Source organism: Otolemur garnettii, unplaced genomic scaffold, assembly GCF_000181295.1.
Source record: "Otolemur garnettii isolate 467f Iridium unplaced genomic scaffold, OtoGar3 scaffold00075, whole genome shotgun sequence".
Lineage (NCBI taxonomy): Eukaryota > Metazoa > Chordata > Mammalia > Primates > Galagidae > Otolemur > Otolemur garnettii.
Genome location: NW_003852470.1, coordinates 8,655,055 through 8,671,008, shown reverse-complemented (window position 1 = coordinate 8,671,008; position 15,954 = coordinate 8,655,055). Strand labels below are relative to the sequence as shown.

The 15,954-nt window shown below is 41.5% G+C and overlaps 1 protein-coding gene across 1 annotated transcript in view; it reads right to left on the bottom strand.

Annotated features, from left to right (window-relative positions):
- Positions 1–15,954, bottom strand: part of CPXM2 (carboxypeptidase X, M14 family member 2) — a 117,672-nt gene that overhangs the window by 39,915 nt on the left and 61,803 nt on the right. The window contains exon 5 of the mRNA XM_003794077.2: positions 310–394. Coding sequence (XP_003794125.1) covers positions 310–394 — 85 coding nt within the window. The remainder of the gene's footprint in view (positions 1–309; positions 395–15,954) is intronic.

Sequence of the window (15,954 nt, the reverse complement as noted above, 5' to 3'; positions counted from 1 at the left end):
CTATTACAAAGAGCTGCAAGGCGCCAGCGCATCCTTTGCTCATCTCTTCCAGGGTTAACTTGTGAATGACAGGAGAGGCTGCAGCCCAGCAGCTCTCGGGCTGGATTCCACATTAGCCCTCACCATAAGCCACTTGCCACTTTGATCTAGGGAAGAGGAAGGGGGTCACCATCCATCAGTCTCTTGGGGGAGGTTTGTGTCAACATGAAATCAGGAAACCTCCACAGGACAGGGCATATATCACCTCCCCTTGCAGAGCCTCGCACAGCCAGGCACCAAGGCCGTGGTTAGAGGGAAGAAGAGACTCACCATGTCTCCAGATCCATTCTTGACGGTGACCCAGGTATGACTGTCATTGCTCACCATGACTTTATAGGATGTCACCCAGTCACTCCTACAAGAAAACAAAACACCATTGGGACTTCACACTCTAATGATGTTTGCCTCTTCCATGGAGAGGTAAGGAGAGCAGAACCAGAGGCCAACGGCACTGGGTCAGACCCCAGCTCTAGGACACTCAACCTGCTGTGTGACTTTGGCTGCATAAGTGACCCATCAACACCACTGTTTATCTATAACATAGAAATCATAACCTGGGAATCATGTGTCCTTGGAAATCATGGATACATAAAAGGTACCAACCTTCCAGAATTAATGTGAGCCTTAAATGCTGTAAAACCTCTTAAACTCTTAGCATAATACCCAGCCCAGAGGAAGCACACTCACGAAAGACACACAAATATTTATTTCTGTGTTTAGAAGTCACATCACACACAACAGAGGTGTAATGGAGTCCCCTGTGTTAAAATGGTCTCAGTAAAGGTTGCAAATTGGTCTAGAAATTGCAGCTAAGAAATTTATTTGAGAATATAACAGACTAGATCTCACCAACCACAAAAATATTAATATCTTGCATCGCTGAGAGACGCTGGTTTCCTCCTCATCTGTCACAGCCACGTAGACAACCCCGATCCCATGAAGAAGCCAGTGATGGATAGACCTGAAGCCGCTGGCGTCATATCCTACTGCACAGAGTAACCGGGGGTAAAACAGCCCTAATCCGACTTCCCACAGTGAAGATCAATCAGATCAGCGTGACAACCAAAACAAAACAAAACAACCTTCACGGGGAAAACACATTTTTCCTCTCTTGTTAGTTTTTTGTCACATTAACTGTTAAGCATGTAGAAAAGACTTCCCTCACCTTTTAATTTTTTAAATATTGGAACTAAGCACCAAGTTTTAGTCCTTTAGAAAATTCTGTCCATTGACATATTTGCAATCTTTTCCTCACCGTGGACTCTGCTAGGCCTCAGCATTGAGATCTCCCCCAACAAGGTTCTGAGTTTCCAGCTAGAATGGATGCCATCCAGGAGAAGTGTATTTAGAAAGAGCAGCTGGTTCTATTCATTCTGATTCATCTCATTGCCTTGTCAAGAAAATTTTTAGGCGCTTTTATACAAGCTTGGAAACAACTCCTCTTCTCACACATTCTCTTCTCTCTCCTCTCCACTAGCTTCTTCTGAATACCTCCTGGAAGCCAGGCTCCATCAAACCCCACCTCCCTCCGTTGAGAGTTACCAGTGTGAGCTTACCAGTGTGAGCCCACGACTACAGATCTGGATGCTCTGAGGCATGAGAGCTGGATGCTCTGAAGCGTGCCTTCTGAAAAACATCTCCACAACAGCTCACATCCTTTGCACTGGAAAATTATCCTCACCCAAAATAGCAACCTGTTTCCTACGTTGAAATAATTTCCAAATGACTTGCAACCGTGGTTCCCTTTGCTGTTTGCCAGCTGATAACGTCCAGTCGTGACCCAGCAAAGCAGACCACAGAGGAGAAAGCCGACCTCCATTGACAGAAAGGTGATGAATTTAGGAAACTCTTCTGCCAAGAGGAGCACACAAACAGTAAGAGGGAAGGAGGAAGAAAAATCAAGATAATTTCTCCAAAGAAAAGAAGAGGGAGAAAAAAATGGAAATGAAGGCCAAGTAACAATTTCATAAATGTAAAATAAAAAACAAATACGCTACTTCTGTTACAATGGTAATTAATTATTAGTATGACTCAGGCTCTTCTGAACTGCAAGGACGCAGCCTACCCTGCTGTCTATTTGATCCCACCCGTGTCACAGTGACATTGCAAATTAACCTGCCTTGAACCAGCTGACTCGTGTCTTCCACTCTGCACAGGGTCATCTCCAGGGTCCCGACGTCAGGGAAGGTACTTCCATCCACCCAGGGAGGCCAAAATCCCAGTCGTCCCTGTCACCCCACGTTTTCTCTCTCCCCTACAATCGATTACCAAGTGCTATCAATTTTAACAGCTGCATTTTTTCTAGGATGTAGCCACCTACTGCCCTCCTGCTGCCACCCCTCCTACTCCACCCCTACTGCCATCGCCCCAGCTCATTCTCCAAGGCCAGGACTATTGCAATTCTCTCAAGATGGTCCCCTGGCATTTCACCTGCTCCCCACTCTATCCTGCCGCCAGAAGCTCACTTTTCTAATGAAATCATGTCATTAGACTCCTAATGACATGATTAACATGTCACTCCCTGCTTAAAATATCTTATTTTAGGTATCTCTTATTTTAGGTATTTTAGAATATAAAGTACTCTGTTATTTTCATATTAGGAACAAGATCCTCCTATGTTCTACAAGACCCCTGCCTACCTCCTATCCTCTAGGTTCTTCCTTTCAATTCCTGATACTGATTACACTCTCTCCTGCCTCCGTGCCTCCCGTCTGCCATTAAGTTATTCAGACCTCAAATTTGAACAAAAAGCCTGTCCTAACCCTCCAATCTAGCTAATTTTTCTTCTCCTATGTTCTTTTCTCTCTAGTGTAATTCCATTTGTAAATGTAAACCCCTCTCTGGAATTATCGGATAATGTCTTTATCTTCCTCTAGAGTATACGCACCTTATAGATGGAAGAAGGAGAGACTGTGGCACGTTGGACACAAAAGGAAGCTGAGGCTGCCAGATGACAGAGAAGGATGTGAGGCGGGGGCTGCTGGGCTCTGTGGGTCATTCAATAGAGGTGGAACTCCAGACAGTCGGGAACAGCCCTCTGGAGTCCATCAAGGGTGATGAAAAGTACCTGATGACCAATTAGAAAATCTCCTCTGCTCCCCCAAATTCCAGTGCAATAGAACCTTTGCTGACTAGAGACTATAAAGCTGACTCAGCTCTCTGTCACCTCTGAAGTGCTGCCAGAGTGAACATGACCACGGATGGGTCTTCTTGCCCCAGTTTATGAAGACTTTGTTCTTTGTCTCAGACTTAGTTTTGTCTGTGGCAATTCATACCATGACCTATAAATATGGCATCAAAGTTATGCCAAACTCACAGTTGGGAAAGGCTCCCCCCTTTTCCATTCTCTAGATTTCTAAAAAAAGGGGAGAAAAAAAGGTGCTGTTCTTCCCTTAAATGTTAACTTTCTGAAAATGGGAGTTTTTACCATGGGACAATCTTTAACAATGAACTAACATTTTTAGTAGATATGGACACTTATATTTTCTATTTCTTCTCCTGTCAGTTTTGGTAACCCAGGATTTTTTTTAAGAATTACTGCCTTTCGGCTATATTCCATTTCATTGGCCTGAAACTGTTCTTTGTATCAATTTTTTGATGTCTGAAAGATTTTTAGTTATATTCCCTCATTGCTCTGTTGCCCTGGGTAGAAGGCAGGGGCATCACTGTAGCTCACTGCAACTTCAAACTCCTGGTCTCAGGTGTTCCTCCTGCCTCAGCCTCCCAAGTAGCTGGGCCTATAGGCATGCACCACCATGCCTGGCTAGTTTTTCTATTTTTAGTAGACAAAATGGTCTTGCTTTTGCTCAGACTGGTCTTGAACTGCTGTGCCTATGTAATCCTCCCAACTCAGCCTCCCAGAGTGCTAGGATTACAGGCATGCCAGGCTATATAGCTTCTTAAGATCACTAATTTTCTATTTTTCTCTTTTCTAATATTGCATTTAAGATTATAAAGTCCCTTCAGAGTGCTGCTTTAGTTTCATGCCATAAATTTTGACAAGTCACATCTTCATTATCATTCAGTTCAAAATATTCATTCCTGTTCTGATTTTTTCTTTAATGATGAGCTATTTACAAGTGTATAGTTCAATATCTAGGGATTAAATAGTTTCTAGCTATTTTTTACTATTAATTTCTAGTTTAGTACGACTGTGGACAGAGAACATACTCTGAATCAGGTCAACCCTTTGGCCTTTGCTGAGATGTCATTTATGGCTCAGTGTATGGTCAGTATTAGCAACTGTTCCATGTACACTTGAAAACAATGTGACAATGTCAGTTCTGTAATTGTTGGGTATAACATTCCACTTATTCTATTTTCTATTTATTAACTTATTAGTCATACACTTGAACTACTCTTTTCATTAATTACCTTAAGGACTACAGGATGTATCTTTGTGATACTGCAGTATTATTCAAATGATAATCTCTACCACATCCATGATTATGCTAGAACCTTAAAACACTTTGAAGTCTATTCACCCCACCAGCTTTTGCTGTATTTTTGAATTCATTTTTAATTGTCCCTGTATCTTAAATTTCATAAGACATTCCTATTATTGTTTTGTACACTTGATAGGTATAAACCTACTTATTTACCTTTTCTAGTATTCTTCACTTATTTTTGCATTTCCACATTTTGATCTGGGACCGTATCTTTCTGCTTGAAGTAGTCCCGTCGACATTTCTTTTAAACTGGGTACGCTGACAACACAATTTTCTAAATTTTACTGTCTGAATGATGGCTTTATTTCATCTTCATTTTTGAATGATAATTTTGTTGGGAATTCTGGATTGATATTCATTTTCTTTCAGCACTTTAAAAATTTGATTTTATTGGATTCTGAGGCATCAGTGAAACTACTGTTTTGTTTAGTAAATGTACTTTTTTATTTTATGGGTTTCTAAGGCATCTTGAAATTGTTGTGGTGGTGTTTACAGTAAGAATAGGAGTAGGAAAGTGAATGCTAGCCACTGTGGCTTGAATCCAGCTTCATTGTTTGCCAACTACAGAAGCTTGACAAGCTACCTAGCCTTTTAAAAATAATAAAGTTACTGGCAAGGAGGCTACATATTAATGCATAAATTGAGAAGAGATGTTATGGTATACTGGTTAAGCCCTTAGGCTTTAACGTCAAGAAGACCAAACTAAAATTCTAGCTCTTCCACTTACTAGCTGCAACCTGTGTGACAGTCATGTGACATCTGAGCCCCAGCTGTGAGATAAGTAACAACTCTACCTCCTGGCACAGTGAGGGCTGAATGAGGCAGTGCATGTAGCACCTGAGCACAGTGCCTGCTGGCACATAGTAACCATTCCATGGTATAAACATGAGTTATAAATGAGAACAGTACTATCAAGCCCAGTCGCAGTGGTTCACACCTGTAATCCCAGCACTCTGGGAGGCTGAGGAAGAGGACTGCTTGAGCTCAGGAGTTCGAGACCAGCTTAAGCAAGAGCAAGACCCCATCTTTACTAAACATAGAAAAACTAGCTATCTTTGCAGCTTACACCTGTAGTCCCACCTACTTGGGAGACTACGGCAGAAGGATCACTCAAGCCCAAAAGTCTGAGGTTGGCATGAGCCCTGATGCCACAGCGCTCTACCCAGGGTGATAGAGATTCTGTCTCCCCACTAAAAAAGAAAAATAATAATACTATCAAGGCTAGTGGCCCACACCTATAGTCCCAGCACTTTGGGAGGCCAAGGTAGGAGGATTGGTAGAAGCTTGGAGTTTGAGAACTGCCTGAACAACATAGCAAGACCCCATATTGAAAAAAAAAATTTAAAAATTAACTGGGTATGGTGACGGGTGCCTGTAGCCCCCACTACTTGGGAGGCTGAGACAGGAAGATCCTTTGAGCCCAGGAGTTCAAGGCTACAGTTGATCTATGATGGTACCACTGCACCCTAGCCTGGGCAACTGAGTGAGACCCCATCTCAAAATAATGATAATAATATCATAATTAATACACTATCAAATGCCATCCCAACAAATAGGATTGTTAGTTGAGCTGTGACATAATTCAGATGCTCCTTCCAGACACATCCAGGGCATGGATTTTCAGGCTTAACCCTTTGTTAAGCCCTACCGATGGGGATAATCTGTCATAGCCATCAAGAAATTAAAATTTAATTAGCTCTTCATTAAAACTAAGAAGGCTGATAATCCAGGATGATAGAAAAGGCAGGTGCCAATCAGCATGGTGCTGGGGTAGGAGTGAATTCTGTCTGAAAGTCCTATCCACGGGGCAAGGTTCAAGTGTTGCCAGGGGTGGTGAGTCCTGCTCCTATCCCTGCAACTTCTGTAGCAGAAAACATCCGAGCAGCCTCTGAGAACACAAAGGACAACTAGACATGATCCCTTTCCTCGTGGATTTTGCAGAAGGGGAAGACAGATGTAAAGTGAAAATTTCACCAAGAGACTGCAGCAGCTGCGGACAGCCGTGGGGACAGGGCATGCTGTGGGGTCCAGCAGTGTGGAGGAGGCAAGGCAATTGGTGAATGAATATAGTCCTTATCTGACATAGAGCTGTATATTTTCTTCTTTTGTGACAGCCACATCCATTTTTTATGAGAGTGTCCTGAAAACTGGAACTATAATGTCCCTCCTGCCTGGTTTCCCAATCATCAGGCGTGGTTTGAAAATCACAGCACTGTTGGGGCTTTTTCCACTTCCTCCAGGGAGATTATTCCACATCACAAAGACACCTTGATATTTAATTCTCTGCAACTGGAAGTTCCGACTCCCAGCAACACAGTCCAAGTAAAGAAGCGTTGACGTCAAAGGCTTCAGACTGCAGAAAGAGGGAGGGGCTTCTCTGGACTCGACTCAGCTCCCTCTACTTAAAAAATTTAAAAACCAAACAAAATGCCCTTGTGTGATATTACCACACTTCCGTGCAATGCGCCTTTCCTTCAAATCAGGAAAATACAGAAGGTAGGCCCCAAAAGAAAATGCTGGAACACATTCAGACATTTTACTGTATGATGTTAATTTGCTTTAAATAAAAACAAAGAATCTCCACCATCAATAAAATGCCAGACTAAATACTTTAGAGCTTTCTAATACAATGCAACAAGATTCTGGTGACATTAAATCAAACAAATGATTTAAACCATTAGCGTGTTTGCAAGCAAGTAAAAAAAATCTCCAAGTAGGAGGAACAGAGCTGTTAGTGGAAGAGAAAAGTAATGAGCTGTGTACAAACAAAACAGCCAAGATTGGCAGAGGGAAAAACACACCCAGCAGGGCTGGGATCAGGCACCAAGTCTGACCACCATGGAGAGCCTGGGAAGTTGAACTCAAGACTTTTCCAAGACCCGCAATGGGGGTTAAAAAAGCCTCCGAAAGTCTCGTCCACTGGCTCCCAGCAGAAGCACAAACGCATTGTTTCTAAAGAAAAGTCTTCAATTTAGGCTCTTGAAGGATTCACTAGGTTTAATCACATAAGAACTCATAATCTTTTAAAAATCATTAAATACACAAGAAAACATTTTCCATGACAAAAAGGCAGAAGCAAAAAGCAACAAATTTAGATCCCGAAGAACTTCAGATTTTAGAGTTATCATATTTTTTAAATTTCCCTTATCAAAGATTTATACAGTACCTAATATGCATCACGCCTTTGTAAGTCCTTTGCCAAATACTAGAGTTTCCCCACATCCACGGTTTCCTGTAGTAACTACAATCCGAAAATATTAAATGGAAATTCCAGAAATAAATAATTCATAAGTTTTAGACTGTGCTCCATTCTCAGCAGCATGGTGAAATCTCACACCGTCCCACTCTGTCCCACTCGGGTCAGGATCACGCCTTTGTCCAGCGTATCTACCCTGTATATGCCACCCGCCCATTACCCACTCACCACCTCAGTTACCAGATCAGCTATGACAGTGCTATGTTCAAGTCACCTATATTTTACTTAACAATGCCCAAAGCAGGAGAAGTAGTGATGCCAGCAGTTCAGATATTCCAAAGAGAAGCTATAAAATGCTTCCTTTAAGTAAAAAGGTAAAAGGTCTCAATTTAATAAGGAAAGAAAAATAGCATCTGTTGAGCTTGCTAAGATCTACAGTAAGAACAAATTTTCTACTCATGAAGTTCTGAAAAAGGAAAAGGAAACCATGCTAGTTTTGCTGTTGCACCTCAGACAGCAAAAGTTACAGCCACAATGTGTGACACTTACTAGTTAAGATGGAAAAAGGTTAAATTTATGGACGGTGGACATGGACAGAAACCTGTTCTGACGGACAGCTGTGGCGTTCACTAATATCTATAGTTTCAGGCACCCAGTAGGGGTCTTGGAGTGTGTGTCCTGTGGATAAGGGGGAGCCACCGTAGTAAGTCATGTTTTTCCTCAAGACAGCTCCATGGCGTAGGTACGAGGAAGCTCAAGATTATTAAATTTGTGAGTGGCAAAATCAGAACTCAAACCTGGGAAGTCTAGACCCAGAACTCTTGTTCTCCACCATTTTTGTACATGTTTAAAGAAATCAAATATGAAATTTAAAAATCAAAATGAAATAAGAGACTATAAAAATGAGCAAGAAGATTTTAAAAAGAGAAAAATATAACTTACAGAAATAAAAATTCAGTGCAATTAAATACACAGATTAATCCAAGGGGCTAAATAGAACTGAAGAGAGAATTAGTAAACTGGAATACAGAACTGAGAAGCTCATCAAGAACACAGCATAGAAAGACCCAAAAGGTAAGAAATCTGAGAAAAAATTGGAAAAAGAAAGAAACATCACAAGCCTAATGCACAGCAATTTTACATCGTTATAAAAGATTCAGTTCACCGGAATGATTTTAAACTGTACGTGCCTAATACAGGAGCCCCCCCCCAAACAAATATAGGCAAAAAATAAAATTAAATAAAAATCACTACAAGTAAAAGCTGGCAAATCCGTCATCACAGAGGACCATTAACACACCTCTCCCAATTATTGAAAAATAAAGGTAACAAAAAAATAGTAAAAATATACAGGACATTAATAACATAATAGCCTTGATGTATTGAATACACATAGAACTTGGAGCACAAATATTAGAGAACGCTCCTTTTTTAAGCACACGAGTGCTTTGTCATCATCCATACAGCTAAAAATATTTCCAAGAATCCTTCTTGTACAGGGTCACATTCCCTGAACATAGCATGATTAAGTTGGAAATTGATACAACATAGATAAATTGTTTACTGTTTGAAAACTAAAGATATAGTATTTGTAAATAACTCCTAGGTCAGGGGAAAAAAATCATAATGCAATATTAAAAATATTCAGAATCAAATGAATCCAACACAGCTTGTTTCAGAAGTGACTGGAGAGCGGGACAGAAACTCACAGAAGCTCTGAGGGGAGACCCTGGGGACGGCCCAGCTGTGCGCAGTCCCCAGTTCCATGGAGGAGCCTGAGTATCCCCTCTAATCCTGACTTTAGACTCCCCAACACAAAAGGCTGCTCGGGAGCACCCCACTCTGGGCTTTCTGCTTGTTGCACTCTGGTTTTGACCTCTGAGAGTGGCACAAGTTCCCTATACCTTCTATAATTGCCACAAACACAGTGGCTTAAAAATGGCACAGAGTGTTCTCTAACAACGCTGTGGGACAGAAGTCTGACAGCAGGGCTGGCGCCTTTCTGGAGACCCCAGGGAGACTCCATTTCCTTGCCTTTTCCAGCTTCTAGAGGCCGCCTGTATTGCTTGGCTGGAGGCCACCGTAATCCACCTTCAAAGCCAGCACCACTGCATCTCCCTGACAGCTCTTTGGGACTCACACCGTCCTCTGACCATACTCAGAAAAAGCCTACCCTTGTAACCTATATGATTAATTGGGCTCACCCGGATAATCCAGAATCCCCTCTCCATCAAGGTCCTTAATTAATCACAACTGCAAAGTCTCTTTGGCTACATAAAGTGACATATTCACAGGTTCTGGGCATTAGGATGTGGGTGTCCTATGGAAGGACACCTGCCTAACACAGAAAGTCCACTCTGATTCCAACTTCATTCCAGACTTGTTCCAGAACATGCTCTCTCCTGACCCAGAGAGAAGGGTCCTGTCCTGTCCCACCATCACAGACCCATCAGATTAAAACAATGGCTCCCTAATTCCACTCCACAAATGTGAAGCTTAGGGCTTAGCCAGGAAGCCACAACCACAGAAAACTAAGTCACTCCATTCACCCCAAACACCAATCTCTCTCCCAAAGTGGATCTAGAATTTAAATAAACATGAAGGAAATCCCGTCCCACCTGACCACTATGTTTGACTTCATGGTCCAGTTACCATAATTAGAATTTCTTCATACTTCCCCAAACATTGGCTCCTTCTACATGTTAGAAACTGCACTCCTGGAAGAGGCACATTCTACTTTTTGTCCCAGTGAGTCCAACTGGTGAGAACCACAGGTACATTCTTCATAGCCGGGAACTTCTGAAAACTCTTCCAATTCTAGTCCAAGGCTCAATATGCTCTTCTGACCAGTCCACCAACCTCATGAGTGGGTTCCAGAGAACTGTGGAATGTTTATTTCCCCACATTATCAACAAGGCCCTGGACAGGTACTACATTGCATTTGACTGAGACGGGACACGGTGTTTGCATGCACAGAAGTGGTTCTCAACTTGGGATGATTTTTGTCACCCACAGCACATTTGGATGTCTGAAGACATTTTGTAGGGTGCTGGCTACACCTGGGTGCAGCTAGTAGGCAGAGGCCCAGGATCTGCTAAACCTCCTGAAATTCACAGGACAGACTCCCATAGCAAAGAACTATCTACCCAAAATGCCAAGAAGGCTCAGGCTGAGAAACCCCATTTATGGAAACAATTTGTGGAATAAGGTAGTGATTCTGTATTTGACTGCTCAAAATGATTTTGAAGAAGGGGCAAAGGTCATTGACAATTTATCAGTGGAAAAACTAAGGCAGAATTTTCAGGGGCTTATGAAATTTTTAAATCCCAGAATGGCTATTACACCATACAGGGGTCTTTGACATAATTTCTGCTGATATGCCTAAAAGAACAAGAAGGATTCGGAAACAAATGTGTGACCAACAGAAAAGGTCGCAGCTAAAGCAGTTTTCCAAAATGAGGCTCAGTTACTTGACAGACACATGCCACAAATAGCTGTTCAATGCACAGAAATTGGTTTTTCCAAAGTATTTGAAGACGATTTATTTTCAAACGTTTTGGATAGCTCCTGGACAAGGTTAACCTGTCCCTTCTTACAAAAACCTTTATAGACAGTGCAAACTTTTGCTCAAATCTTGCTCATACAAGCATAGATTCCACATTTGTCTACTCAGGCACTGTATCCTGGCCAATACCAGGTCAAGGGAGTGCAGCAGACTCTGCGTACAGCAAATTTCAATGCAAACCCAGCCCCCAGATACGAGGGAGTTTATAGTCACTAAACAGAATCTGCTAAACTGTACAATTAATTATATATACAACCAATTATTGAACTGTAATTGTGGTATTGTGCAAAGGAGAGTTATAGACTTCTCAGAAATAGGAGGTAGAAGCTGGTTTAGTTCAGGGCTAGATGGGGGAGACATTTCTGGAGGGGTGGTAATTAAGATAAAATAAGATGAAGAAACAAGAAGTGACTAAGTGAAGACTGGCTAGCATTTCATGTGAAGCCAGAAAGAAAAACTTAATGCAAGAGATTCAATGTGCATATAATAGTCATTCAAAAAAAGTAGGCAGGAAAAAATGGAGTTAAGATTAATAATAGTGATACTATAAACAGAGTGTCCCAGAACTGAAAAATATGAGTTTCCAGACTTTTGTAAAGAATGTCAGACTGCATGAAGTGCCAGCAACGACAACCTACAACAAGGTATAAATAACAGTGTGCAGTTTCTAGCATGGGGATATAGAAGTACTCCTAAACACTTTACTGAGGAATAAGGAAGCAAAGGTTTAGAAGTATGAATACCCTCTAGACCCCTATATTGCAACACAGAAGGTAAAGAGGCAATGGAAAAGTGCTTCAAAACTTTGAGGGATAACAGGTATGGGGTTTCTTCTTGACATAACCAAAATGTTCTAAAATGTATTGTAGTGATGACCGCACAACCTTACGTATATACTAAAAAACACTAAGTTTTACACTTTGAAGGAGTGAATGGTATGATACAAGAATTATGTCTCAATAAACCTGTCAAAAATTCTCCAGGAACATTATTTCCAAACTATCAATCAAGAGTGAGATCAAGAAAATACATTTTCATAAATTCAAGGAATCCAAAATTTTACCTCCCAAGTTCCATTTCCAAAAGATACGTACCAATATGTACCACCAAAATAAAGGGAAAAACAGAGCAATGTGGGAGCTAAGAAACACAGAATATAACTCAAGAGAGAGGTGATGAGAATTCCAAGAGGAATGGATGGAGAGGACCTAACAGCCAAGCAGTAGGCCTAGGAACTCACCAATTCAGAGGCCAACAGAGGCCAGGTGGCTCCCAGAGGGATATCTCCAGAAAGGAAACGAAAGGGTAATTGCTGATATTCAGAAGAGATTTTCAGGTCTATCAGAAAGCTTTAGAATCAGTGACAGGTACCTAGAAAACTATTAAAAAGAAGTAATTATTACCTCCAGTAAAAGCAAAAATGTTGCCTAAGAAATGCAAGTATAGTACACTACTTGGCCCAGCTATAAATATATTATAGTTCAAGAATGACCATGATGTGAAAACTGAATACTGACTTAACAAAAAATATTATTAATACAACTCCGTCATGGAATGGACGCGAGGAGAGAGGAAGAGAGGAATATATGTTGGAATTAGGTCATTAAGAGACTTAAATTCCCATCTTTCATTGTAGAAAGTCAACAGAAAATACTAATTAAAAAGAATCAAGAAAGAAGACTAAAAACACGTTATTCAGAAACCCAGAGGTTAAAAAAAAAAAAATAAACCAGAAGAAACAGCTAAAGGGTTTGCAGTTGTTGTCTTGGAAGAAAAAGAATTGGGACCAAGGAGTATGACTCAGGGGGTCTTCTTTTTAATTATAAGTTGTGTCATTTGGCTTCTTAAACTATAAAATGATTTGTTAATTAAAAAGAAAACCCACATTTCTCTCTTTCTTGTTTCTGCTTCCCTCCTCTGGCACTTGTTCAATTTTTCCACCCATTTCAAGATCATTATCTTCCAGCACATGCAAGGATTGAGGCCAATTTACATCTCGCTTACAAATTCAAAGCAGGACTAAAAAGCAGAATTTCTTTTCCTTTTCCTTTTAAGAGTCACATTTTACTACGTGGAAAAAAATCAGTGGAAGTTTATATGAATAAAATTGGAAAGCATTACGCTTTCTCCTTCCCTTAGCCTGCCTTGGGTTCTAAATGTTTTGCCAATTGACCACTTTGTTGGCTGCACTAATGTTATTTTTCAGGTGGACTTTAAATAAAAGCTGGAGATCGGAAGGGCATTTTTTTAAAAAAAGAAAAATAATGATTTCTGTGAAACTTAGCAAAGATTTTAGCGTTCAAAAATGCTTAGAAAAATCACGGGCTCAGCCACTCCTTAAACCTGCATTAACGCTAACACAGCATGGAAAAGGTTCCCCGAAACAGAGAGGTCATGGTAGAAACTAAGTGTAAAAGATGGCATCAAGTAAGCAGAATTCACAACGCCAGTGGTCTGTTCTCAAACCCAGCTGGAGCCCTGAGAGGGGGCAGATGGATCTGCTGCCAACAACACGTGGGGTTGGAGGGATTGCTGGAAAGATGTGGGACCTTCAGGTCTGGCAGAATTGGGCTCAAAGACTCACTTTGCCACGTACTAACTATGCCACCTTTGACAGTTGCAGTTCTTGTAACAATAAGGAGACAAATCCTAACTTCTAGGGGTGTTGTGAGGAGCAGAGTTTATCGTACTTACTATTACAGTAGCTCGATACCTGGTGATTATTTTTACCACGACTATTCTGTAATAAAATGTGACGCTTTCTAGCCCTGAATGACACAAGGCAACAGGGACTCAGGCATTCACCCATGTGACAGGTTGCCAGCACCAGCGGGAGGAAAAATGTGCACTGGGAGGAATCAAGTCTTCTCAAATTTGAAAGTCTTCATTTCTCTCAAATCGAAATTAGCCAACATGGTTTAGAAATTTCTGCTGAGATGGCTGAACACTTACCAGAAACACCAAAAAGACTAGCAGTTTCTGGGTGGAGGATTATGAGAAGAAATGTTTTATCTTCTAGACCTAAAGTGTGCCTTCACCACAATTCGGAATGGACTTAGTGATTCGGAGAATCCCCTGGCTAGGCTTCCTGTGGGCCCCTCAGACCATGTGCTCTACCTAGAAATACAGGTGTGTGTGTGATGTGCACTCATCACGGGGGTGGGAAGAAGAATGATGCTGGTTTAAGGCCAAAGTCTTCTTGGTTCGTACACAACAGGCTTCCCAGCACATCAATGTTCATACCACCCGGCACCAGCAGCGTCCTCTTCCCCAGTGTGGCCGCATTCTGCCTTGGAAATCTTTACTACATGGGTATTTACCATCTTTGTGCAACAGAAATACACACAAGACAACAAAGCAATGAGCCTTCATCCCTGGGTCACGGCATTTCATGGCAGTGGCGGCTGCAAGCTCCTCCTCCCTTGCCTGGTGGCGGTGCTGTCATCCGCCAGCCTCCCCCGGAGCGTAACAGAGCAGCCTGGGCCTTTCCAAGCAACCTTGAGCTTTCATTAAAAGGCCCTTTATGTACTTTAATACAGAAGGTAGCATATCTTAAGTGAGGCTGCTATTTTCATTAGGATTATTGTCAGCTTTAGCATTCTGGTTCCAAGTTGTTTGCTTTTGTGAATTCTGCCCAGATAAGCTCCCTAACTTTCTGCACAATTCTGCAGAATGCAGGGTTTTAAAAACTGGTGCATTACCCCCGAAACAGCTCCGCTGGGTGAGGAGAGTGCCGTGGTTCTGCCTACATGTCTTGACTGCATCTAGAGTGAACATCCTCTGTGACAGTCACTTTGACCTCCCCACTTCACAGAGCGCCAGCAATCAGGGTCACGGGAGTGTGATTATGAACATCTACTGGACGCTACATGCCAGATACAGTTCTAACTACTCGTTTTTATTTTATCTAATCAATACTGTCAGGGAAGTACTATCATTACTCCCCCTTTACAGATAAGGAAACTGAAGCATATGAAATCACATAAACTTGCTCTGAGTCTCACAGAAAGTGGCAAAGTTTTCCCAGCTAAGCTCTACGCCAGCGGCAGAGAAGAACCCACCTGGCCAGATTATTATTCCCTGTGCAGGGTGATGCGACTGAGAGCAGAAGTTTAGGAGAACTTCCCAACTCACTTAGAGTGGAAAGCAAGCCCCAAAGCCAGGTGTCCTGGTAGTTATAATGAGTTATTAATAGCAGCGGAAGATGAAAGGCAGCTAAAAGATATCGGAACTAATGAATTAAGAAGTGGAGGTTTAGGGACATTTAACAATGCCAAAGTAAACACTAGGGAGGTGATTAATCAGCTAAAATTAGAAAGAGGAGTAGAAGGAGATGGCAGGGGAAGGACAATTACACAAATTTAATCATTGCTCATCATAGGGTGTTAATAGTGTCTGGTGAAATATTATATTAGGATTAGCATATAAAATCATAGTCATAATTTTATGACTCTAAAATTAGAGAGAGATGCCAGAAGTAAATTATAGACCTTCTTAAGTATGGGAGGGGGGACACAATCCTAGGATTCACAAGAAACACACAAAGTGACTCAGAACACAGAGGAAAGGACAGGTAGGTGGGATCGAATGCAAACAGGGAGAAGGTCAAGGTCACTCCAAAAATCTGAAGGTCAAATTCAGGACAAAAAGCAGGAAGCCAGATGAAGAATGGTAGGTCGATTCCTTTTTTTTTTTTTTTTTTTTTT